Source organism: Centruroides vittatus, unplaced genomic scaffold (genome assembly GCF_030686945.1).
Source record: "Centruroides vittatus isolate TY-2023 unplaced genomic scaffold, ASM3068694v2 contig_1112, whole genome shotgun sequence".
Lineage (NCBI taxonomy): Eukaryota > Metazoa > Arthropoda > Arachnida > Scorpiones > Buthidae > Centruroides > Centruroides vittatus.
In genome coordinates, this window is record NW_027120714.1 from 1,378,027 (window position 1) to 1,405,494 (window position 27,468).

The 27,468-nt window shown below is 31.1% G+C and overlaps 1 protein-coding gene across 2 annotated transcripts in view; it reads left to right on the plus strand.

Moving 5' to 3' along the window:
* Nucleotides 1–27,468, plus strand: part of LOC136976828 (U2 snRNP-associated SURP motif-containing protein) — a 171,880-nt gene that overhangs the window by 45,015 nt on the left and 99,397 nt on the right. For both annotated transcript variants that reach the window (XM_067272219.1, XM_067272226.1), the window contains 4 exons: nt 653–741; nt 6,796–6,961; nt 10,623–10,846; nt 23,081–23,124. In XM_067272219.1, the coding sequence (XP_067128320.1) occupies nt 653–741; nt 6,796–6,961; nt 10,623–10,846; nt 23,081–23,124 (523 nt within the window). The remainder of the gene's footprint in view (nt 1–652; nt 742–6,795; nt 6,962–10,622; nt 10,847–23,080; nt 23,125–27,468) is intronic.

Below are 27,468 nucleotides of genomic sequence, written 5' to 3' on the forward strand. Positions count from 1 at the left end.
TAGAGCCCAAAACTGGGTACTATGTGACCCTATGCATATGCAAATGTACTTGTTTGCATATCTGTGTCACTTTTATTGGGTTCTGCAATTTGCATGTGGCTACATGCACTCCTTTATGGTGTTGCAATTTCACTTTTGAGGTGTGTATAATGCTGAAAAACAAAAAATTCCAAAAACATTAATTAATAAATACTTTAAATACATTTAAATATTTAATTTACTTAGAAAATATGAATTTGCTATTGTAGCTTTAAATCAAATTACTTTAAGTGGAATTTTCTCAGGAATAAATTTTGAAAAGCCAAATTTCTGAAACTTTTACAAACTTAGTAGTTTTAAGTTTATAAATTCTAAAACTAAGCAATTTAGTTTTGGAGTTGAGAATCCAAAGAAAGCAATTGAAACTGAAGAAAAATTTTGTTTATACAATAAAAACCAATCTTAGAATAAGTAATCTGAGTTTATTTTTTAATTTGCTTATTAAGAAGAAGAAGAAATAAAATTTTATAAAGATATTGAATTGTGTGAACTATATCATTCACTACACAAATATAAATAGATTTTTTCTTAATATTTATAGTACTAATTCCGTAATCATTTGAACAATTAAAGTTTTTTTTTGTATTAAAATTATAATACTTTATCTTTTTAGCCGACGATTATAGATATCCTAGTTATGGCTCCTACGATACCGGAGATCCTAATACAACTAATTTATATTTAGGCAACTTAAATCCAAAGGTGAGCTTAGTAATTACATTTAGATGATTTATTGATTTTTAGATGGTTAATCGAGTATTATTTGAATTAGGCATAACACGGAGTAATTACTATTTTCATATTTATCCTACTTTAAGAAATGTTGTAAAAAATTATTTTAGAAATTAATTTTTTGTTATTTGGGATGATAATTTCGATTCTGTGACTATTTATATAATTCAGAATAATTACTACCTCATTTAACTGAATGGTTTCTTAAATACACTCAGAGAAACAAAAATCTAGCAGTTTATAACACTAAACTTTACTGTCTGAATAAAAATGAATGTTTTCGGTGTTTTAAAACCATCTTCACGTTATTACAAAAATTCAAATGTGAAATGTGCTATCAAATGCCAAGTTTAAATTCTTTAAGATGCTGTCTGATTGCCCATATCACATTCAAATTTTTTGTAAAAATGTGAAGATAGTTGTTTTAGAACATCTGAAAATGTTCATTCCTCTTTAGACAGTAAAGTTTAGTGTTATAAACTGCTGGAGTTTTGGTTTTTTGAGTGTTTTTATAATTTAGAATGAATAACTATCATAACATATGGGTGTATATAAACTGCATCAGCATTATACCCCACAGAACGTTGTTGAAACAGAAATAAAACTTGGAGGTTGTCTGATATTTGCCTTTGCAAAGATCCACAAACAGGTTCACAGCTATATTCTGTTGTTAATAAATCAGCATCTCCCACAATATATGTTGAAAGTGTTCTTTATTGCTTCATTACAGAACACCTCTTGTAATCTTGCATGTTATTAAAGGACTGGACTCTTTATTAAGAAATAAGACCTTTGCACAGCCTACACCAGTGGTTCCCAACCTTTTCTAGGATGCGGAACACTTTTGTGAGCAATTTTCTTTAGCGGAACACTTACCTAAGTTAATATGAAATACATAAGCTTGTCATCAGTTATTTTATTAGAATTGAGCAGTTATAATTCAAAATCTCTACTCATATTATTAACGCCAATTCTAAGACAGGAAAAAATATACCTAAATAACTTTAATGGGAAACTTGTGCCTGATGTTTTTTACATATTTCATTCAGTTTTTATCATTGCCTTTATCTTATTCGAAACAGTAGTACACTCCATAAGTATAAGTCAGTACATATATATTTAAGTTTATGAAAATTTTATGATTTTAATTTTTTGATATTCGGCGGCTCGAATACGATTGTACACTTTCCGATTTGCGACTAAATCTGCGGAACACTTGGGAGATGCTTACGGAACACCAGTGTTCCGCAGAACACCGGTTGGGAACCACTGGCCTACACCATTGTATCTCTCCCTGCACATCCACAGCAGCCAATAAAAGCATGATACTTACTGCTATATAGTTTAGAACGGTGTTTTTAAACCTCTGGTCCACGATAAACTTTTACTGTCCTGCAGAAAAATATTTGACCATACCGAAGCTGACACGGTTGATTACACATGACTTATAAATATTAATCTAGATTTACTGTATGTACTAGATAAGCATATATAAGCTTAATAAATAAGCGTTCCAAAGCCCAATGTATTAATATTAAACCAAACAATTGCCATAATTAATCAAAGATGTAAATGTATTTGTAAGTGAAGAGTCACTCGAAAATCCGGGTGGCCTAACTGGGCAGTGCACCACATGGTAAATAGAAGTTACTGGTTCGACTCCTGCTTTGGGCCGATTCTTTTCTTCTAGTCTGTTCTAAATTTTTGACACTTACTGAAATTATTGACAAGTACTACCAGCTGGGTAACCAGCTTAAAGGTATGAAGAAGTACATGTTAGGAGTTGCAATTTGGCACAGAGTATTAAGTGCCCAAATCATGCACACACAATAAAAACCAGACTTGCTGGTACTCGGGACTGAGAAGTGAGTCAAAATAAAATTCAAAATGGTGACACACACTACAAACAGGCAGTAGTGAGAGATTTGTGCATGTGTTTCTTGTTGGAAAGTTGGAAATGCGAACGTTACGAAATCAAATTTTGACAAACAAATCTTTGAAAAAAACCCATTTACCTGTCCCTTGTTATTCCTGACATATTTCTGGTTGCCACATGCTGACCTTGCCCAGTTGACCCGAGATATCTCGTTTCAGAATTGGAACGTTTTTCAAAGTAGCTGGCACTAGTCGTTATAATTTTATATTAAAACTAACTTCTGAAATATAATTTGTTTTCTTTTTACATTTATTAATATATATATATATATATTTGATAATAATATATATATAATATATAGTTTTGTGCAAAATAAAAATAATAATTTTGGACAATACGATAACTAGGATTATTTTTTTCAAAAACGGGAAATTTTTGTTAGGCACCGACAAAAATTCAACCCAGGGTGACATGCAATGGACAGAAACTTTGAAATTGGATAGGTTAATTTCACCGAAAATGCATCGTAAACGACCTTGTGGTCATGGCTGCCATGGCCGACGAAGTTTGAAAGATCGTTGGTATCAGCGATACCAAAGAACATTGGAGAATGAGAACGTCACAGACCTGCCTTGAGCATCAAAGTATGATCTCGCTTTGTAGTTAGTCTCCGAGACAGTCTTGTCCCAAATACGGCTTTGCCATTTTACTCGTTTAAATTGATATAATTATTAATTTCGACAAGAGATGACACTTAACGTCTACTTCTATTGCCAAATTACTTAATTTCTAATTATTAATTATAGCAAAAGAATAACCAGATTAATTACAATGGTTGTTTGGTTTAGGATAACTATTAATAAATAATTAATATAAAATAATTTCTTTTAAAAAGGCAGGCAGTTAGATTGAATAAATTATTAAATTTAATTCAAAAATTATTGTAATTGTTAATATCAGTAAAAAGAATAGTCAATTGCCTAATTACTTTTCTGAAATGATGACATTATATACAGAGAGGAGAAATTAAACAGAAATTTATCAGATTTTGAGATACAAATAGGAGTATGTAATAATAATAACTCTCTCATTAGTCACCATTTTGTTGAGGTATGACTTCCAATGAACCATAGAGTATTGCTGGCGGAAGCATAATCTTCCATATCAGTAAAGTCTATGGGAAGGAATGAAGCAAAAGCAGTATGTGGCTACTAAACAGCACATTTCCCATATTGGGTGATGAATTTATAAACATCTCACTTTAGATATGTAAGCATACTCATCTCTGTGGAGGGAGAAAAATGACTGTGACATGTTCTCAGCTTAATAACAGCTTTGCAGGATCCAAAATGTTAAAAAAATAACCCTTTCACCAAAGTTCATAAAATATATCAAAAGCTTTATTTAACTAAAATGCCATTACTGGACTTTCTGACTACAAAACAAAAATTATAATTTCAACAATAATAATTAGTAAAAAACTCAAATATTTCAAGTTTAATTCAGTCCTGAATTTTAGAAAATTTGACTTTGACTTCTGCCTCTAAATAATAATTTAAAATATATTTTGATTATCTTAATTCAGAATGTTATGTCATAGCTACCAAGTGAGCCATGCTACTTTTTAAACATTTTTTAAAGTGAATCATCATGCATTCCTATTGAAACTGACAGTACTTATCTATTTTCACAGCTGTTAAATATAGTTGAAAATGTTTGTTATTCTAATAAATTTAATTCCTATTAACTTGGTTACAGGTTTTTCTTGAGTATTTTTATTGTAATCTCATCTAGTTTTGGTGTAACTTTTATTCAAAAACACTAAATTTAACCCAAGTCTCCTTAGCCATTTTGTATGGGTCTTTTGACAATAGATAAGATTAAAGTCATGTCAAAATATATTGTTGGCATTATATTTTATATTTGAGCCAGTCTTTTACTATTATAATTATACTATAAGATATAAATTATTTCTTTATGCAATATACAGTCGACTCCGCATAAGTTGACACCCCAAGGGGAAGTGGAAATGTGTCGGGTTATCCGATGTGACGACTAAAGTGAAGTTGGAAAAAAACCACAAAACTACAATTAATAAAATACAGTAGTGCATTATACAGTAGTATAGGCTTTACAATACATTGTGTCCTCCATTTACAATTACTCTGCAGATGAAAAACTGAAAAATTCATTTAGTGTTTGTTTTGAGCACTTAACTGTCTCGACTTTCTTTTTCAACGATCACGACTTTCTTATTGGAGTTTGGGACAGCAAAAGTATGTTGACTTATCCAGTGGTGACGAGTTAAACGATGTCGAGTAAACCGGAGTTTTTTAACATTAATGCCTATATAAGTCGGCCAGGACCACAGAAACTGACTACTTAACTGATGGTGTCGAGTTATCCGGGTGTCAACTTATGCGGACCCGACTGTATACAAAACTGCTTCTTGTTTCAGTTGATATATTTTTTTTCTCAATTAAAAAAATAATCAATTTTATGTTAGGATACAATTAAGTCTTTACTTTAGTACAGTAATTGTATGTGGTACGATCCAAAAGTTCGGGGACTGCAGTAATCTATGACAACAAAAGCATGTATTTGAAGTTACAGTGTATGAAATGGATTCTACCAAACCACCTCTACGTGTTCAGGTTAATTTTACCTATGTCATGTGATTAAATCGCGAGCGCTGCTGTTTTTTTCTGGAGATAGTTACCTTTGTTCTGCGACATAATAAAAGTGGAGTTTCAAGAACAACTTCCAACATTAAATTTTGTCAGCGTTTAGGTAAAATGCCTATGGAGACTTTAAAATTGCTAAGAAAGGTGTACGGTGATTCTACCATGGCGAAGTCGAAATGTTGGAAGTTGTTCTTGAAACTCCACTTTTATTACGTCGCAGAACAAAGGTCTCTGGAAAAAAACAGCAGCGCTCGCGATTTAATCACATGACCTGGGTGAAATTAACCCGAACACGTAGAGGTGGTTTGGTAGAATCCATTTCATACACTGTAACTTCAAATACATGCTTTTGTTGTCATAGATTACTGCAGTCCCCGAACTTTTGGATCGTACCACGTATATATCATAATAGAAAATTGATAAAAATGATAAAATGCAAAATTTTAAGTAAATAACTATTGTGTTATTTTGCTTTTTACGAATTCTGTGTAACAAATTATTAAAGTACGAACGTAACAATAGACTTTAAAATCTGTCATTTAAGCTTTAATTCTCTAGTCAAATTAGTCTAGTATTTGTTTCATTTTACTGTAATTTGACACTATTTATTCTTATTCAAAATAAATTTTAAATAAAAATTATGGAACGTTTCAATAGTGTACTTGTGAAATTGCGGCATATAAATAATCATTTTTACATGGACAAAATATATTGTAATTTTAATCTCTTAATTAAAAATTTTTTAAAAGTTAATGAAAGACATAGAACACACAATGTTATGAACCCACTATGGGACTAGTAAAACATAATAAGTACATAATTCAGACCTCTGTGTTCTCGGATCGGAAAGAGGTCTATGACTGAATTCAGAACTTTTTATTGCTAAAAAAAATTTAATGAAAAAGCGATTATTCTTTCATAACTTTAACAGTAACATAAAAACCAAAACAAGGGATCTTTAATATCTAGTAACTATTTAAAGAACAAAAATTTTTGACTGTATTAATCGGTTATCTTCGGATCAAAATTAAACAGATTAAAAGTTGAATGGTTAATACTGTATTTTGAAACACATTGCCTTCAAAGTGAAAGTTTACGTACAGACATAAATTTAATTTTTAAATTTGTACATAAACTTTTACATAAATTTTTTTAATAACAGAAGAAACTAAGTGAAGTGGCTGTATATCAGTTTCCATTGACTTCTTAGAACTTCTGTACTCATATTATCTCATATTTTTGAACATATTGATGCTAACAAAGTAAAGGAGGAATGAAAGTTAATGTTGTTCGTAACTATATTAAAATAGCATTTTATAAATTTTGGACGTATGCTTCGACTCCAATCTTTAGAAAAACAAACACAAAATGAATGTAAAAGCTGATGAAGCCATGTTTAAGTATTAAAGAAGTTTACAATACCTTATCTTATCTGAAATTAATGAAAACATTTTTATATTTTAGATGACAGAGCAACAACTCTGTGAAATATTTGGAAAGTATGGACCACTGGCCAGTGTTAAAATTATGTGGCCTCGTTCCGAAGAAGAAAGAGCCAGAGGAAGGAATTGCGGATTTGTTGCTTTTATGAACCGTAAAGACGGAGAAAGAGCGATGAAATCTCTAAACGGTAACGTATCATTAACGACAGGTTGATTGTCAAAAATTCTGGAAATTTTACTGTTTATAAATTTCTCTGAGAATGAATATTAACTCCTATTCTTACAAATTCTTATTAAAAAGAAATTATTTAATATTTTTACATATATATATTTATATATATTTGAATTATGAATTTTTATACACCAGGAAATCATAATTGTATTCCTTCAATGCTGCCCAGAGAAATATTTAGCAGTTCAAGTGTAGCTAAATCTTGTATGGTGATATTGTAGGAATATTATAGGTCATGTAAAAGAATTTCCTTAAAAAAAATTCTACCAAAACTTGCCACTATGGCACTTTTGGCACTGCAAGCAACAAACGCTCTATTTGTACAAGACACTCATGCTGTACAGAAATCTTAGCAGGGAGTACTGTTCAATATGGTTCCATTCTGAAGGTGGTGAACGGTGTTTCTTGCCCTTTCATAACTGGTCCTCTCTTGATGCTTCTCACATGTGGTATGATACTGTCTTTCAAGAGTGCCAAATTGCAATGTGTTCTTAATAAATCACGCTTTTTTAGTATCCCACAACCTAACATCACACGGATACAGATCTAGAAAATGAGGTGGTCAGGTAATAGGAAAGGCATGATTAATGCACCGTTACAGGTGAAATGTTGTCACAAACTGCTGTGTCAGTGTTTGATATGTGGAAATGCTCCATCTTGAATGAAAGTGATTGATTCAAGATGTTGTTGCTGTTGTAGTTGGGGTATGACGAAAGTGTTGATCATTTCTTGATATCTTTGGATTGTCACAGAATATTTCACAGGCTTATTGGGACTAGCTTTTTCAAAGAATGGTTGAAGGATAAATGTGGCCATGAATCCAACCCAGACTGTAAATCTAAGCATGTGTAATGGAATCTGCTGGAAAGCATGAGGTTTAACACAGCCCAAAGGCAACAGTTACCAACGTTCACTGTTGCAATGATGTGAAAATGTGCAGGATCTTCCATGACATATCCAAATGTATCGTGGCATGGTCGTGCATTATTAAAGATAAATTTTATAAATAAATAACAACTAACCCGTTAGAAAGCTATACATCCACAAGAGCCGAATTATCGGGCTAGAGTTGGCTATAATAAATAAATAATAATAAGACAATTTGGCACTAGAGCTTGGCGTTAGGCGCCATCTCTTACTAAACTTAATAATTATAATTAAATTAAATAAATAATTTTAATAATTTGGAACTGGAGGAAAAGAAATCGGCCCGAAGCGGGACTCGAACCCGCAACTTCTGCTATCCGTGCAGACACGTTACCAGTTACGCTACCCGGACCTTCAGTCCGATCGCCTCCTCCAGTATAAATAAGCTAACATGACGACCATCGACGGTCATCATGTTAGCTTGGGAGGACGTGGGCACTTGATGTGTCCCCAGCCGGCATTGTAATGACCGTCGATGGTCGTCATGTTAGCTTATTTATACTGGAGGAGGCGATCGGACTGAAGGTCCGGGTAGCGTAACTGGTAACGTGTCTGCACGGATAGCAGAAGTTGCGGGTTCGAGTCCCGCTTCGGGCCGATTTCTTTTCCTCCAGTTCCAAATTATTAAAATTATTTATTTAATTTAATTATAATTATTAAGTTTAGTAAGAGATGGCGCCTAACGCCAAGCTCTAGTGCCAAATTGTCTTATTTATTATTTATTTATTATAGCCAACTCTAGCCCGATAATTCGGCTCTTGTGGATGTATAGATAAATTTTAATTTATAAAATTTTCAAATTGGCCCAGTTAAGCCTTTAACTTTTACACATTTTTGTGCAAAGGTTAATAATTAGAAATTAATTTGAATTTAATTTTTAATAATCTTGAAAGAAAGGATCAAACCAATTCTCACTCTAATTGATGCATAGCTTAAAAAATAATCATATAGTTTAAGCTTATTTTGGCTAATGATTTGCATTTTGTTTATATGCAGGGTGATCACAATTAGAGTAGGTCTTCAGAGCTTTGTGGAAGAAACTAGTGGGCAAATGTCAATCAAATTTGTTATAAATACTGTCCCGAGTATACGGTTTCGATTTTTCGATTAACTTAGATAATGTGCACATTAAGAGGGTGACAGTGTCAAATTTTGCCCTAGCAGTTGAATTTATGTACATTTTATAATGAATTTCAAGTATAAAAAAAGTCACTAAATATTTTTCACAATTCTTTGACAGGTGAAGAGTTGTTGTGTACACTTTGCTTGATCATGCATTATTAGTTAAACTCTTCTGTCAATGAAACAGCAATACCAAGAAATTTAATGTTTTTCACAAAGAGGATACAGGGTGTACAGTACGTAATAATATGAGTTACTTGGAGCTTAGGAATTTCTATTATAAGGAAGGAAATAAATATTTGTATACTTTAAAAATTTGAAATGAAGGATAGAAAAATGAGATATTTCCTGCCGTTTGATTTGAGCAGAGGACAGAGAAAAGATTGAAATTATTTACAAATCATTGTGTTGTAACAGCTAAGAAATATCATTTAGTTCAGATGACAACAACTTTCAGTTAAAATAAATAAATTGTAATCATCACTAAATAAGGAATAAAAAAATTCACATTTATTTTTAATAGATGTAATGCTTTGAAAGAAAATTTTTTATTTAAAGCAAGCAGTATAAAAATAAAAAGAATATAAAGCATATTAAATCAATGACTTAGTTTGCAAACAAAACTATTGTATTGTAGAAAGGAGTTGGATGCAGACAAGTGTATAATATATTGCTGTAACGAATGGTAATAATATAATAATCTACTATATAAACTGAAAAAATGGCCAGTCTCTGTTGGCGTATCGAGCGCCAACAAAGCATAGCGGCAAACATAGGAATTGCCAGAGTCCGTGTGTGACTCTCTTTGATGGTATTTGGCATGCATGCTTCTTGCTGTGTTATTTAAAAAGAATTGGATGTAGTGATGTAGGTCATAGTGCATGACAATAATAGTTACACTTTTTTGTTTCATTATTATAAGAACAAATGTAAAAGTTTAATTCCTTAAAACACCTTTACAAGGGAACTTAATGGGAGATGGTAGAGTATTTACCCGAAATGTCATGTTTTGGGAAATACTTTAATTGTGATTTTAAAAACACAAACTTTGTGGGTCTTTCAAAAACCACCAGTGCCTGCAAAGTACCACAGGCCAGTGGGGTAACATGCAGAGAGATCTCCACGCAATTTACCCTGGGCAGTTCACTTGAAACAGTGTTCTGCCAAACATCTCCGCACTTTAGGTAAACCATTGTAACTAATTATTTATCATTGCTATGCATGCTAACTATTTAGTATGACCCGATGCCTGCGTCGGGCCTTTCGCTTGTTATGTAATAAATGGGATAACATTGGAATTAATATTTATTCATGGCTAAACAAAAGCATTAAACATTAAATAAGTTTACAAATCTTTATTATCAAAATGACAATTCTTTATTGAACAAAAATATCTTAAAATTGAGAAATTGAAATTATTTCCCGAAATGTTAGTAATTGGTTTTATATGTAAAATTCCGAATTTTTGACAGTCAACTTACGTTTCAAAACGTTAAATGAAAATTTAATATTTTTTGATAAATTTACTAAATTTTAAACTAGGAAAGTATTTTCACTTTAATATTTAGGTAGAGAAATTATGGGTTTTGAAATGAAGTTAGGATGGGGAAAAGCAGTTCCTATACCTCCTCATCCTATTTACATTCCTCCAGCAATGGTTGAACTTACTCTTCCACCACCGCCATCAGGTTTGCCATTTAATGCTCAGCCAGACAAAAAAGACAGACAAAAATTACCACCTCCAGGTGTGCCATATCCAACAACTAAAGAAGAAAGTGCAGAATTCCAGCAGGTAACATTAAAGATATTTTTATGCATAGTATACATCTGAATTGTTATTGTAATGTAATATTTACTTTTATTAATTGTAATTGTTTCACGAGAAATGTTTGAATCATAAATTATTTTTACTAATGATTTGTTTTTTTACTTAAAAGAAATAAAGAACTGTTAAACAATTAAATTCCAATTTTGGAACCAAATTATAAGTTTTACAGAAACAATCTGCTATTTAATATATGTAGCAGATTGATTAATGTTATACAAGAATACTTTTTTATTCGTATATAACATTCATTGTGTCAAACAATTATTTAACATAAAAAATATACTATAACATAATTACTTCAAATTAAATATCAATAGTAAGAAGAAAGTAGATGTAGAATATCCTGAGAAGTCATTATCTTTGTCCAATCCCATATTTAATTACAAACAGAAAAAGAGGTCCTTTTTATTCAATGTATAAAATGCTTTCTGAGCTGGATCAGCTCATCATCAAATATCTTTCCAAATGTCATAAAATCTGTCAAAGTTGGCTAGCTTCAGCTTTATTGGAGTATCCGCTCCAAAGAGTTAAATTTTCTGTAAACTGGACTGTTCTTTAACACTAAACACACTAAGTTCAGTCCAGTAACATAAAATAAAAGAATCACAAATGTTTTTGACTTTTTCCCGAGATCTGCTTCAGGTTTAATGCTAACTGTTCTTTATTTAATATAATTCAAATTCTGCATACGTTCTATTGTAGAATGGTTAGCTTTAAATCTGAAGCAGATCTTGGGAGGAAGTCAAAAACTTTTGTGATTCTTTTATTTTATGTTACTGGGTGGAACTTAAGTCTTTTGTGGCGTGTTCGGAGTATTTGCGTCTTTTTAATTATTTCTCAAACAACCAAGTATTTTCAGATTTTAGTTAATATCCATCTTCGGGTATATATATATATATATTTCTTCCTCTTCTTTCATTCACTGACTAGCATCTTCAGACTTAGCTTTAAATGGTAAAAATATTTGTTTCTTCTTATTGTATTTTCTGATCTGCATTGTCAAGCTTCATTTAGAGCTAAATCCGAGGATGCCGGTCAGTGAATGTAAGAGGAGGAAGAAACATTACATACGCATGTATGGGTATTTATATAGATATTTATCAATGTATGAAAGTACTTGGTTGTTTGAGAAATACTTAAAAAGATTCAGATACTTTAAGAGGAGGTTAGGATTTAATCATTGTGTAAAAACTAATGTCCATGTTTATGCAATATGAATGTTCTCTCATCAAGAAAAATTAAGTTTGTAGAAATACTCTACTATACACTTGTAACAATTGCTGTAATCAGAGATGTGAACATAAAATAAAATATTTTATTCTAGTTTTTTAACAATTGATTGTTAGCAGTTCCTCATGTTTAATTTGTATACTATTTCATTTTTATGTGGCTTAATAAAAATTATTGAAGCAAAGAATGAGAATTATAATTGAAGAATTATTAGGCCCCTTTCTGCAATGAAGAACATATTTGAAAAGCCAGCAAAAACCCTGATGGTTTATTAAAAGGAAACAGATAATTTCACATCTTACATAATTTATTTAAATTTAATTAATAACTGTACTTAATCAATGCTATGTATGTTTTTAATAAAACTGTACTTTTATCTTCAAGAGCATATATATCTTTTTGCCTACATTTGTGTAGTCATTATACAATGATATTATAAAATAGAACATTAAGACTTTTGTATTCTTTTATAAATTCTTGTTAGTTTCTATTTCTGACCGATTTTATTTATTGTGGGCAGGCATTTTTGACTAGCTTGTACAGAACCCTTCTTACACAGAACCTAGATACATTATCTTTATTTTAGCTTAAATCTGTTGTGTGAAATTCTAAGAATCTGTTGCTAATAAGAGTTGTAAGATCTTAGATAACTGTAATTAAGACATACAATACATAAAAATTCACATACTTCCTCCAAGATAATTTATATACATACTCTTTTCTTTTACAAGAAGGAATTATAGGAACCTGACATTGTTGAAACAAACATAAATTTGTTTCTCAGAGAAATATAGGTGTAATTTTACTATTACCGTCAGAAAAGCCATCAGATTCCTCCTCGTGCAGGAGAGCTACAACACAATGAGATATGGTTACAAATATGTATCGTTGATTATATTTATGTACAATTTTGGCTTTTTGGTATAAAAAAAATAGTAATAAATTATAGTAAAAAAAAAACTTGATTGTATTAAAATAAGAAAAAGGAACTGCATAATTGTTTTAAAAGGATCAGTGTTTAGCATTCTTCAATAAGAATTATATAGAAAGATACTTTTCAAGTTTTAGTCCAGTTTTAACTTAGAAACCAAGTAGGAGTTTTAAAATTTCTGCCTGTAAAGAAGAGTCGTATATACTAATACATTTATTTGACACTTTATGTAAATATATGAAGTGTCAAAGAAATGAAATCATTTTTAGGGTACCTGGAGATACTTGATTTGGGACAAACGTTGCTACGACATTAGACGAAGACCAGATTAACAGTAAACAATAGAAATGATAAAACAATAAAATTATATTAATTCTGTTGTTAATTTTTTTGTGATTACCAGTTACATTAGATTATATTAATTTTTTTTAATATAAAACCCATATTAAAGTGATGTGTGTGTTTTCTAACTAAATAACAAGCTTAACAAAGTTTAAATAGTAATTGTCATTACTCTCTTCTTTTTGTTGCTGTTTAGACTTCTAGAGTAAAATTTGTTGTTTAGCTTAAATTATTTATTAAAAATATTCTGAAAATTAGAAGTGAAAATGTTTTATTTATTATTTTTTTTAGCTTGAACACAGTTTTGAATACTTTTTTTATTTTTAATAAGAAGGTGATAAGAGTTATAGAACTTTATTTTAAATAAAGTTCATTTTTAATTGTAATACAAATATTCTTTCAAATTATAATACCTTAAAACCTTTGCTATAGTTTTCAGCCTGTACAAGGCTGTATAAGCTCTTGTTCGTAAACACAAGGGCTTATACAGCCTTGGCCTATACAAGGCTATATTTGTAGAATTTGTCATCTGTAGCCTGTGCACGAGGGCGACTAATATGTGATTACTAGTAAAAACTATAACTACGATACGAAAGAAAAATCCAGTAAAATATAATGGTAATAATACAATGTAGTAATAATTTTAAAGCATTTGTGAAAACTGGCAAAAATAATCAACAAAATGGCATATGATTAACTCTAGTATGTAACAGAACACAGTGATATTTATATAAGTAATAGTATTCTCAATGCCGTTCTTTTTTTATTGGCTTTTATTCAGAGTCATAGGTTGTGCACAGCCTATGTATGAGAGCAGCTTATTCACAAAATTCAACATTCCTTTACAGCTTTTGTTTTTGCAGCTATAGACTGCCCTTTGCTATAGCCAAGATTTTAGGGTAATCTATTTTAATATTTTATTTATGTTTAAATGTGTTTTAATTGTGTATACAGTAAAACCTGTCTATGGCGACCACCCACGTTTTCTTCAAAAATTGGTCTTTTAGACAGGTGGTTGTCCAATACAGGTGGTGCTGTAATTTCGTATTTCCGCATTTATTTTGCGCATGGATATGACTAAAAGCCATATATACTAAGCAAAACTGGACGTGAGCAAAAATAAGCGAATTTTTTCAATGATAGAACTATATTGGTACTGTATTTTATTCTTATCCGATAACTCGATTAACAGGAGTCGTCATGATTTTATAAGACAGATTTAATACGGTATTTGCATTTTATCGATTATAATGCACATTTTCTTTTTTCCAAGATAATTAATTCAAGTCGGTTCTCTTCGTTCGCTCCTCGGTTACGTGTATTACGTCATCGATATAAAAGCGCATGGTATCTCTCCACCACTTCGGTTTTGGTTTTCGTTAGTTTAATCTTATTTTAACTTTAAAAATACTGTATTTTTAAATATTTAATATTTTCTTAAGTACAATGAAAAATTGTTAATTAATAATAAAACGATTCTATTATTTCTTCTCATAATACAATTTCATTACATCAATGACAATCGCAGAATCGAAAAAGAAAGGTTGCCTGTAAAACCGATTTTGTGTTAATGCGTTTATTGTTTGCGTGCGAAAATTACTTGAATATTGTTTTTCTAAAAATATCTTGGAAATAAGGTAGGTTGAAACAGAAACTATTTATCGCACATGTACTGTATGCAAGCTTCAAAAAAATAAAATAAATTTTATCAAACGATAAGATCAGCCGATTAATTGTATCATGTATACAATATTTTATACCCCAAGTACGTCTACGGTAAAATAAATTTTGTTTTCCCACAGTTAAACTTTGTGGCTAATTGCCATTATGGTAAACCATTTTCACTTTCTCTGATAACTTTAACCCGATCTTTTAATGACAGCACTTTTCATTTCTTTCATTTTTCGGACAATTTCGAACAAACAGAAATGAATTTCCTTTGTTGCTAGACTTAATTCATTAACTCCTGCACCTAATTTCAAGGGTGGGAGAAGTGCCCGAGGTGGATTCGAACAAGAGTTTAGACCAATTCATTATATTAGGAGAGGGAAATGTTGTTGAGATGGGTTTGAACGATAGTTTAGATGTGAAAATGGTCGCATATTACAGTTGTTGTATGTTGTTTCGGACCAAAAATTGATGCCTGCAGTCGCGTTAAACAGGTGATCGTTTAATACGGGTAACTTATACGAAGACACTATGTATAAACTATTCCGCGCCAGAAATTTTTGCCCGTTTTGACAGGTGCCTGTCGAATGCAGATGGTCGCCTAAGCAGTTTTTACTGTATTTATATACTACAACTACTATCTTCTTTCATTACTTTACACTGGTAAAAAGTCTCAAATTTATGTTTGAATCTAAAAAAAAAATTACAATAAAGTATGCAAAAATTCTTGCATATATACTTTTTTAAATTAAAGAATTAATATATTTATGTATAACTAACTGGCTTTGTACTCTTATTTTTATTATTTGCCTTTGAAAATGATTTTGTTATATTCTTATTTTGAATTTGTATCTTTTAAACAAAATTTTAAATATTTGACAGAATAAGAGCATTAATTTTTTTCTTTTATTGATTAAAATATTTGATTACATAAATTGCATAAACAAAAAATAAAAGTTTGAAGTAGAACAGTAATTCAAATAAATATCGAAAAGTTGTTAATTGAAATTTGTTTAACTGTTCTTTATGAAATTGGCTGTTCCAACGACAAATAAAAAGTATATGTTTGCTAATAAATGTTTTGTTTTTAGAGCAATTTATTTCGCTTTGATGGAATCAGTGTTTTGTTTACTAAAGTAATAATAGCGAAGTTGAGGCCAAAGTTTTAAAACACGAAAACGTGTACGTCGGACGTTCGGCCCCGTAAGCCTAGAAGTTTGACAATGGCGTTTGGAAAGTCGAGCATGATTCCACTGACTTTCCAAACACCATTGTCAAACTTCTAGGCTTACGGGAAAGCGGTGCCGAACGCCCGACGTACACGTTTTCGCGTTATGAACTTCGGCCTCAACCTCGCTAATATCTCAAAATCTGTATTTTCACTTAACTTTTACTAAAAATAAAAATTTTATGTTAAGATGTAGCTCAAACTGAAACAGAGTTAATTTAAACTGTAGCTAAGTCAAGTCTGTTTTTGTAAGATTTAATTTATATGAAAAATGATATGAAATTACAGATTTTTGGACCTTAATTTTGTAAAGTGATAACAAATTGTTTTACTACTAGAAGTGTTAAAAATCAGTACTTTAAATTTAGAAAGAATTACGGTAGTGTTTCTGTAATTCAACATGTATCGGGTTGGCAGGTGTTAGATTACTGGATTTTGTGTGTATGTACACACTGTACTGTACAGTAAAAAATGCAATTGGTTTACAGGTTAGTTTATCACCTCAATTATCATTGTGACTGTTTTTTGACCACACTTGCAATAAACAGTTAGTCACTAATGGTATATGCATACATTGGTCTCTCACTGTTCCATACAACAACGAGGGGTTTATGTGAAAATTTCACGTATGCCGGCCTGCAGTGTGTCGGATTACTGGACGTTTTGGAGTGGCAAGCGACAGATTATAGAGACTCTACTGTGCTTGCTTCTGTATAACGTATTACTTAATGCAATCATTTTCACTAATAAATCTGAAATAAATTTTTTTTAACATTTGAAATAATATTTTTCATTGCTGTTTTTCATCTGTTATTTCTTTTGCAAGCTTCTAAATGAAATATTTATTTTAGATTATTTTAAACAAAATTATGTGAAAATCATAATAAATAATTGCAATTTGATTTTCAGTTCTTACTTTTTTCCTCTGTAGAATGAATTGTGACACGCACACTTAAAATATATTTTTGCGGTAGTAATTATGAATTAAATGAGTATTTTTCTTTTAATCCTTATTTTCAGACTTTTTTCTTTTTTTCAGTGTAATTTTATCTCAGATTTATTAATGTAAATAACGCATCAGCTTGATAAAATTAAAATAAACCATGCATTGACATTGGTTTATTTTAATCACTCTTAGCAGCATTTATAATTAGATATTTATAAATAAATTAAAAACCCAACTTATCAAACGATGTAAAAGGCAACTGCTAGGTGATATATATATTAATAGTCAGATTAATGTAAGTTATGGTAAATATAGATATACATTTTTCTCATTGTTAGTTCTTCATCTTTAGATCAAGATAACATTTAAGATTTTTTTTTTTGGAAGAAATAAACTGTTTAAACAATAGAGAGAAGGTTTGGTTGGGCTGTGTTTGCACTGCCAATGACAAAAACCGATATTTTTATCTTTTGTTGTACAAAAGTTAGCCGCAATTCAACATTTGTTGTCATCACAACAGTATTGACCAATCGATATGAACTTCCCGTAATTCTCTTCGAACGAGATGGAGGAATGGCTAATATTGTATGTTGATGAAAGACGGCGGCTTAATAAATTCCACTGTCAAAGAATTAACATATTACATATCCTTTTTTAAAACAGACGAGTCTGATCTAAAAGTACAGAAATCCTTGGAATAATGCTCTAATGTGAAAACCAATAAACAATGTGCAAAACTTTGGCAGTGAATGAATACAACAAAATCATACTATCTTTATCATTTTGTATCCGTAGTTGTCGTCGTCGGCAGTATGAACATAGCCCTAAATGCTACATTTATGTAAGCAAACTTGACATCTGTCAAACTAATATTAACTTCCCGATACACATATCTATAAGACGATAATATGAAGTTTTAAATTCATATTATTGTCTTATAGATATGTGTATATAACTTATAACTCGAGTTAAAGATAAATTGTAATAAGTATAAAAATATAATTTATATACAAGCAACAAAAAATGTGACTATAAAATTTTCTTCATCAAGTATAATTTTATAGTCACATTTTTTGATGCTTTATATAAATTATATTTTTATACTTATTACAATTTATCTTTAACTCGAGTTATGACGGATTGTGCACGTGCAATTTTGTGTTTGTAAATTTCGCTCGTATCTAATTTAACAGATAACATTTTTAAAGGTTTCGGCTTGAGAGAGGGTCTAAATTAAGTAGCACTTTATTGAATCAGAAGGTTAATATATCCAGCATTTGAAAATATTTAAATATTTCTGCTATTAGATTAAATGTTAACAGAAAAATTAATTCGTAAATCACTTGTGAATTAAACTAAAAATATTTTTATATTCATATTCTGATTATAACAAGTTATTATTGAAATTTGATTAAAAATAGTTATTGTTTTGTTACACAATGTTTGTTTTTATTTTTAACTGTATATTTAAACAATGATTTATTAACATTTGCACACTTACTATATAAATACTAATCTTTATTGACAAGCAGGATATATGCCAAAATATTCTACTAGGGTTCCAGTACGTCTTTCATATAGTTTGCATTTTAATAATTATTAAATTTACAATTTTGTGATACATAATTTAATATTCTAAAATAAAATCTCTCTCTTTGTTTTCATTTAAACAATTAAATAAATTAAATAATTTCAAACACATGTTTAGTGATCAACTACTTCATGTGTCTTCAGCATCATATTATTACAGATATTAAAAATGGCTACTTTGGGAAGCCAAATCTTTACTTGAATAATAAATGTTTTTCACTTGATCCAGGTAACCTCAGCTTACGTTTCAAGCTGAGGTTGCCCTGGAGCAGGATAAAAATGTTTCTTATTATTCAATTAAAAGTTTGTCTTCCCAAAGTAGGTATTTTTTATACTTTAAAAATATTTATTGATACAATATAGTATCATTGAATGTGTGTTTGAATTTATTTAATTTGTTTTTTTTAATAGTATGATGCAAATTATTGTAAGATTTTTAATAATTTTTAAAGTTTGTCTTTTTAAGAAATGATTTTCAAAATGTTATATAGACATTTTGATTTATATAATATTTTATTCTATAGAAAATTACATGGAAAAAACATTTTTTTAATCATAAAAAGAGATATTCTTTAGTAATGTATATCTGATGAGTTATTAAACAAATATAATACAAACTGGTGTCCAAAATTAAAGTCAAAACTATAATTTTGGCTATTATATAAAAACTGAAACAAATATAACAATACTTGTATTGTGTGTTCAAATGTACTTGAGAGACATTTATCTAACATGAAATTTTTGTATATTAGAAACCGGAAAGTTGACAAACAGGCAAATTAAATTGTCAACGTAAATGTATCCGATAATGCAATGGGCATTTCTTGTTCTCAGACAGAGCAAGAAGCTTTTCATTGCATGCAAATGCTTTCCCTGTGACTCGCACACATATACCCAATTCAGTGTGATAAGACAACTTGAAGCTGTACAGTCTCAGGCCCAGATCAAAAGGGAACTGAATATCCCCAGGTAATAACAGTTTAGCGAGACTGGTGATAAATCAAGAGGACCTTACCAAGGTTGCCCAAGGAGTACAATGCTAGGAAGATTATATTTGGCTTTAATTGTGAGTTTGCATACTTTCAAACAATTATCTTTGGAGTTCTTCATAGCTACTGGAATAAATGCATCATGGAAAAATTGTATCTTGGATTTTTGATGTAATTTCATCTGGAAGAAATAAAGAACTCATTATCCCTTTCAAATATCAGAGAATGGGACTCTTCGAGATGGTGGTTTATTGGGGTGGGGCAACATCATAGTAAATGGCCACATACCTCTTCATATAACTATATACAAACAAGACCAAAAACATTTGTGTTTTGGTTAAAAAATTTTTTTTTTTTCGTTTTTGCTGGAATATAGAATGTGTTGAATTTAGTTTCCCTCGTCATATATTTGAAAGAGGCGGTTTGAAAACTGTACACTGCAGAGACAATATCCTGCTGTTCTGTATCAGAACTTTTATAGAGTTGTTGGCTCTCACTCTTCTTTTAATGGATGATAGTGGTCAACCACGAAAGGTTTAGGCTGTAAATGAATTTTTATAAAGTGATAAAATATATATACACTGAGTGGCCAAAAAAATTACACACACCCTGTAATAATGAGTTGGTCCACCTTTAGCTCTGATCATAGCAGATATTCTTCTTGGCATAGACTCAACAAGTTACTGATACCATTGCTGAGGAATGTTGGCCCATGCTGACATAATGGCAGTTCTAAGTTGGCTCAGATTGGATGGTGGTGTTTCAAAGCTTTGAAGTGATCTTTCAACTTTGTCCCACAAATGCTCTATAGCAGGGATGGCCAACTTTTGTGCACATAAGATCTACTTTTTATCGTAAAAATGTGTCGCGATTGACTTGTTGTCATAGGCATAGTCTAAGTGGGGAGGGGGAAGTGTGAAATACATACTATGTTTATACACTGTTTCAGTACGAAGTGCACTCACTGCTTGTGAGTCGAGTCATAACTGCATGCACACAGTTGCGTTCGGTTACAAATATAATACATTAAGTCAAGACATCGCTAGCGATCGACCAAAATTGGCTTGGCGATCGACCGGTCGATCGCGATCGACTTGTTGGCCACCCCTGCTCTATAGCAACAGTTTCGAACCAGTGGGTCACGACCCACAGGGGGGTCGCCTTAGCTCTTTTGGGGGTCGTTTTAATGTTAATAATTTATTTATGCTTGGCAACACGCGAGATATGCAGTGGGCAGCCGGCGCCCGCACCTCTCCTTATGCCTGGTGAAATTCGACTGTGGCAAACTAGCAGGGTATAGTTGAGACCTCCGTTAACAAGGCCATTTCGTGCGTCATACTTTTAGTGGTGCTTTGTAGCCCGATTCTGTTACTCGGTGTTGCTGCTAGAGACGCCTCAATCTAGTTTCGTCATTCCTTCCACTAGCTCTATAGTCCGAAGTTAAGCAGGTGTAAACTCAATCATCACATTAATAATTAATACTTGATAAAAAATATCATCACTATTGTTAAGTCCTAAAATATATTTTGTCAAACCTTTTAGTTTTTGTTTTATTGATCAAATATGACGGATGCGAAAGGGGGATCGCAAACATTTTTAAAAAACTAAAAAGAGTCGCGATTAAAAAAACGTTGGGAACCACTGCTCTATAGGATTGAGGTCAGGGGATTGAGATGGCCATGGAAGCAGGTTAAACTGTGATTGATGTTCCTCAAACCAATTTGAGACTGATCGAGCACAGGCAAGGTGAATTGTCCTGCTAAAATTGACTATTTCCATCAGGGAACATTACAGCCATAAATGAGTGTATGTGATCGGCAACAATGTTGAGGTAAACTGTGTCTTTGGAGATGTGTCCACAAGTATCAAGGGACTCATTATACTCCAGGAAAACATTCCCCACACCATAATTCCACCGCCACCAGCCTGAAGAGTTGTCATTTGACAGGAGGGGTTCATGAATTTGTGCTGTTTGCTCCATATTCTGATCCTGCCATCTTCATGATGGAGCAGGAAACTAGATTCATGCTACTTTTTTCCGGTCCTCAAGTGACCAATTTCATTGTTCCTGGGCCCACAACGGGTGCCTTTTCCTATTTTTCTGTAATACCAAAGGCACTCTTGATGGTCTCCTTCTGCTAAAGTCTATTCTTTGCAAAGTTCTTCTTGTTGTACATTGGGATATGCTTTCTGATGCACCTGCATTGAATTCTGCTGTAATTTGTCATGTTGTTGCCCTTCTGCTACTGCAAACTATGCGTGCTAATCGCCTTTCACCTTTCTCATTCACCAGTCTTTTTTTACCAGAATTGTTATTATTGCTTGAAGTTTTTTCCCTCTACTTTCACTCTCTAAACACTTGAGATACTGTTGGGTGAAAAAAATCCTAAAATAATTGTCATTTCAGAGATGCTGGCACCAGCTTTTCTTGCACCGACAATCATCCCTCGTTTAAAGTCTCTTAAAACTTTCATCTTACCCATTTTGACATTAACTTTTGTGATAACTAGGTCGTCTGAAGCTGAACATTCCTTATACTATAAGCAACTCTGCATTGTTACATCACTCTATGTCACTGTCGGACTGGTTTACTTTCAAATAAGGGGTGTGTCTAATTTTTTGGCCACTCAGTGTATGTATGTATGTATGTATGTATGTATGTATGTATGATTATATATATATAGAATGAACTGGCCAACCAGTCTCCAGATTTGAATTCAATATAGAGAATGATTGGGATTACCTCAGAGAGCAGATTTCATCTCATCAACCTTGTTAAGAATGGCCCTTATTGAGGTTATAAATGGCCCGTTTATGATTGTTTTATCATCATATTCCTTATTAAAATAAATAATAAATCTCAAATTTGAGTTTTAAAGGTATGATCCTAGATATGAAAACTGTATACATACCTTTTTGTTGTAATAAAATATTTATTACCTTTACAATTATACATCTCTATGTACCAAAATTTTCTACTTCCTATCAGGTAATTTAATATTATTTTCGAAAACATCTTCTGGACTTTAATTTTGGACACCAGTGTTATTTACATATAAATTACTTGATAAGTATTGAATGTAACTATAAAGTTATTTATTTGAACGACAATATATCTTTTAATATGAAAATCTTTATTTTTGATACTTTTTAATTTTTTTTTATTAGTTTTCTTATTTATTTAATTCATTTTCTATATTGTTTATGATTAAATATTATATAATAACATTTTGCTCTTCCTACCCTTTTTTGGTGTCTACCGACCCTTCTGCAGATATTAGCGAATGCTGTTGTCAAAGTGGTTATCCCAACCGAAAGGTACTGGTAAACTTGACTAATTCTCTCATCATATATAACTGATATTCCTCCTTTCTTCATTCATCCTTTAAATATTCAATGGATGATTTCATTAAATCAAAAAAAAATTATTATTATTATTATTATTTAAATACATTTTTAAATCGATGCGGGAAGTTAAAATCTTTCATTTTCTTAATTTTGAGACATTTAATAAACGCGTTATTAAATGCTTTGAAATTAAGGAAAAGAATTTTTTGAAAAATTTTTAATTGGCGCAATTTAAATTAGTTTATACGAAGCTTTTCTTTGGATAAATATATTTTTATTTCTGGTTCAAAAACAATTTGTTTTTTTTTAAATGTATTCAAAAAGTTTTTAAATTTAATGATAAAAATTTTAGAATAATCTAAAAAAATTTTACGCGTTAATTTCTGATTAATACCAATCAAATACGCGTGATCGATATTTATTCGTTAACGTTAAATATTTTGTATGTATTTAAGCCATTAATTATTTTTAAAAAATTTTATGATAATTTATATATTGGAAATCTACTAAACAGTTTTGAAATAAAATTTTTAATTGGTTATTAGCTGATTTCTTCAATTGTTAATTTTATATACATTTTACTCTATTACTGCATTATTTAAAATATTTTATATTTACAATTATTTAAGATTAATAAACAGTTAAGTTTAAAAGACTTTATAGTTTAAAGCTAGAGATTTTGCTGAAATTATGAGTTGATCAGAAAGTAAGTTTATAGTATCCATAAATCAAAGGCAGGATTTTAATGGAATGAACTTACAATGCATAAAAAAAGGTGTCTTGGCACACTATTTTCAACATAGTCTCAATTAATTTCAAAGAAATTATGTGATATATAGAATGTATAGAACATACCTCTTTTTGCATCAGGCATGCTATGGTAGCACTTCTGATGACTTCGTCATGGGTGATATGACATTTTGATAAGTGCTTTTTTAGGACGGGAAATAAATAGAAATTATTGAGTGCTAATGTGAGAAGCCGGAGGTGTCTGCTCGGCTCACCCTTTTTCCGGTCTCGGATCTGTGAAGACTACACGAGACCGGTAAGGGAGTATTATTTTACTATTTATTATTACTTTAAGTATTATTTGAACCGTGAGCTACACGAGAAACGTAGAAAGCCATCCAGTGACCGCGTGAGCAGTCACTGGATGGCTTTCTACGTTTCTCGTGTAGCTCACGGTTCGAATAATACTTAAAGATATAATTAATGTAGTCCGAGTAGGAAGGGTAGGTGAGTTCGTCAACAAGGAGTCGGTCATACACAAGAAAAATCTAGATAACAAATTTTAATGGTAAAACTAACGAGCAACATGAGGATGACTACAGATTACAAATAACTAATATCTTTATCCAATATTAAGTTCAGTAGTGGCATAACGAGAAGCTATCTACTTAACTTCTAAATAACTAAGAGAGAGAGTTTACATAAATCATTCAAGTATAATACCTCTTAGAGTTGTTTGGGTCTAGTCAAGGTAGTATTGGTGTATAGTAGGGCGACTTCTCTGGAGATAGCGTTCGATGGAGACGTTCAGAGAGATGAGTTGGCCAGGGGAATGGCAGGACGGGAGTCTCGGTCCACACGTTTCTATGATGGAATCTGCCTGAAGCTTCAGGTACGAGACCATTATATCCCCACCAGGTGTGGGAATTTAATCAGGTGACTCTATGTTTTTACTGTGATGTCACTCCAGTATGTTTTCGGTAGGCTGACTAGAGCTGTGGGAACTTGTCAGTTTGGGCAGAAAGTGTACTTTCTCCCTTTGCTATTTGACTCTCCTTACTGTGTAATTATTTAGGTGATAATGTTCACACACATCAGTTAGTTGTTATGATTTATCATTCCTAAAGGAAAGAGAAGGGTCTCCAGGATCTCACACTAAATCTAGATCACATTAGAAATTTTCAACAGAACTTTCTACAAAAGTCATAAATTTGTTATGTGATTTGCATTTGCATTCTGTTACTGATAAGAATTATACTGTTATAAGCTATTTGTATCATTGCTACAGAAAGCAGTAGTCTCTTAGAAGTTTGTTACAACCTATCATGGGACATTACATGTATGAAGTTAGTTTTTCAAACTAGAACACAATATAGAACTGGCCACTGCTTCCAATTTTTTCTGCATATTCGTTTTGAATTATCTGAACATGAGTACTAGAGTTCCTATCATATGTATCAAGACATAGACTACATAATGTATTTTCATGGAATGACTGACATGCTGCATATAAATGGGGGAAACTGGCATGCCAGTTAAACTGTAACTAAAAGAAAAAAATTAATCAGATGTAACAAAACTAGTTGTTAAACAAATGTTAAAAAAATTCTTTCAAGTACAATATAATGTCATTTTAATTTGACTGACTTAAAATCAGGAAGAGAGTTTTCGTTCACAAGACAATAAAACAATTAGCGACTTATTGACATTAACAGAAATAGTACTGGTTATTACTTAGAGCAGTATTTAAAGTAATGTGCATTATCATCATTATTTTTTTATTTCCCATTTTATATTAGTAAACATTTACCAAAATCACAAGCCAACCCACAAAAACAACAATCAACAGAATTAAGCTCACAAAGGAAATATTTTAGAGTAAATGATTTTTATTTATACAGAATATTAAAAGTAAATTATTTTTGTTATTGGGCTGCAATTTGAAAAAAGTAGATCTATAAATTCCCACTGTCATCTGCCTGTTTTTCCATAATCTTGAGAATGGTGTTAGATAAAAGAAACGCAAGACGTGTCGATAAACATTGTTTCGAATTTCTCGAAACAATGTTTACTGATGTAGATAGACTGGAAAAGCATTTTGGGCAGTAATATTTCACAAATCAAAGATCATAAGTGATTTACTGTTGAGAGAAAAGAAAAGAAAAAAAAATACAATGAAAAGTACAGATAAAAAAGAAAAGTGTAATAAAGAAATTAAATTAAAATAAACTAAACTAAAGTAAAAAGTAAAAAAGAATAATAAAATAAAATCAGTTTGCATTTAAGTGGGAAAAGTCTTGGATAAATTGGAGCCACTCGTTAAAACCATCCACGTTTGAGATTTTTTCCAGTCTGGACTGAGGGAACTGTGTCTCAAATAACATTGGCGAGTTGCTTGACATGGCTAAAAAAACATATATTTGAAACAGTTACATAAAATACTCGACTGACCTGTTGATCAGGTTGAAAATATTTGTTAAAGCAAAAAATGTTGGTTCTCAGAGATATAAGGTGTGTGTCATAGTTACGTAAAAGTTGAAAACATTAGAATACATAAAAGTTGAAAATTTCCAATGGGATGAGAGGAAGGAGTTGAGCGTAACTGCTGATATGTTAACCAAAGGAAATGACACTTCTTTAAATCAGTACAGGCCCAGCATGCAGTTACAGCAGAGGAAATCAGAGAGCTAGGTATTGTGGCACAACTATTGGGATGTGGGATGTAAATCTGGTTCCTTCTTCGTAGAATGCGGATAACTTTTCCGTAGTTTGACTGAAATTTACCAAACTTTGGAAAAACATCAACTGTCTACAATAAGTAACTGTCTGGTTTTATATTCCAAAAAATAGCACCCAAAAATGTCAAAATACTTTTTTGTTATTAAGTGTCAAAGAGGCAAAAGTTGACATCTTCGTTTTTTGAATATATCTTTTCTCATAGTTAATTATATTTTGAAAGAAATAATTTATGCACATGCCAGGGTTCTACTGAGCATTTTGACACCAAAATCATCAAAATGTAACGTGCAAATTTTTTTTTTAAAGTCAGACACGAAAGCACAAAAGTTACCCCAGAAGTCCGAGCTCGCTTACTGCTTGCCTAGGCTAATTATATATAACATATTATCATCTATATACATTTTATACATATATTAAAAGCAAAGTGCCAACTAAAACCGAAACCATCACTTTACTCACTTTACAAAAGGTGCTATAAATAGAGACTCTGAAATATAACCAAATCAATCAAGACAGACAACTACTTTATTCATACTTTCCGAAATATCATGTTTCAATTGCTTTGATTTAAATATTAATTAATCTATTTATTTATTTATTTATTTTATTTTTAATTTTAGTTTTGGTGTAAGAACCAGAGTTTTAATTATTATTATATTATATGTAGTTTTAATTAACTGGCTAGTATTAATAAATATTATATTATATTAATAAATTTTTGTTGTTTTATTTGAGTTAATTACTCTTAAACATGGATTTGTGGATGTCATTTATATTACACGAATGTCAATTAATGTGGTTTTTATTAATTAATTTGATTTAAATTCAGTGGCGACATATAGTGAA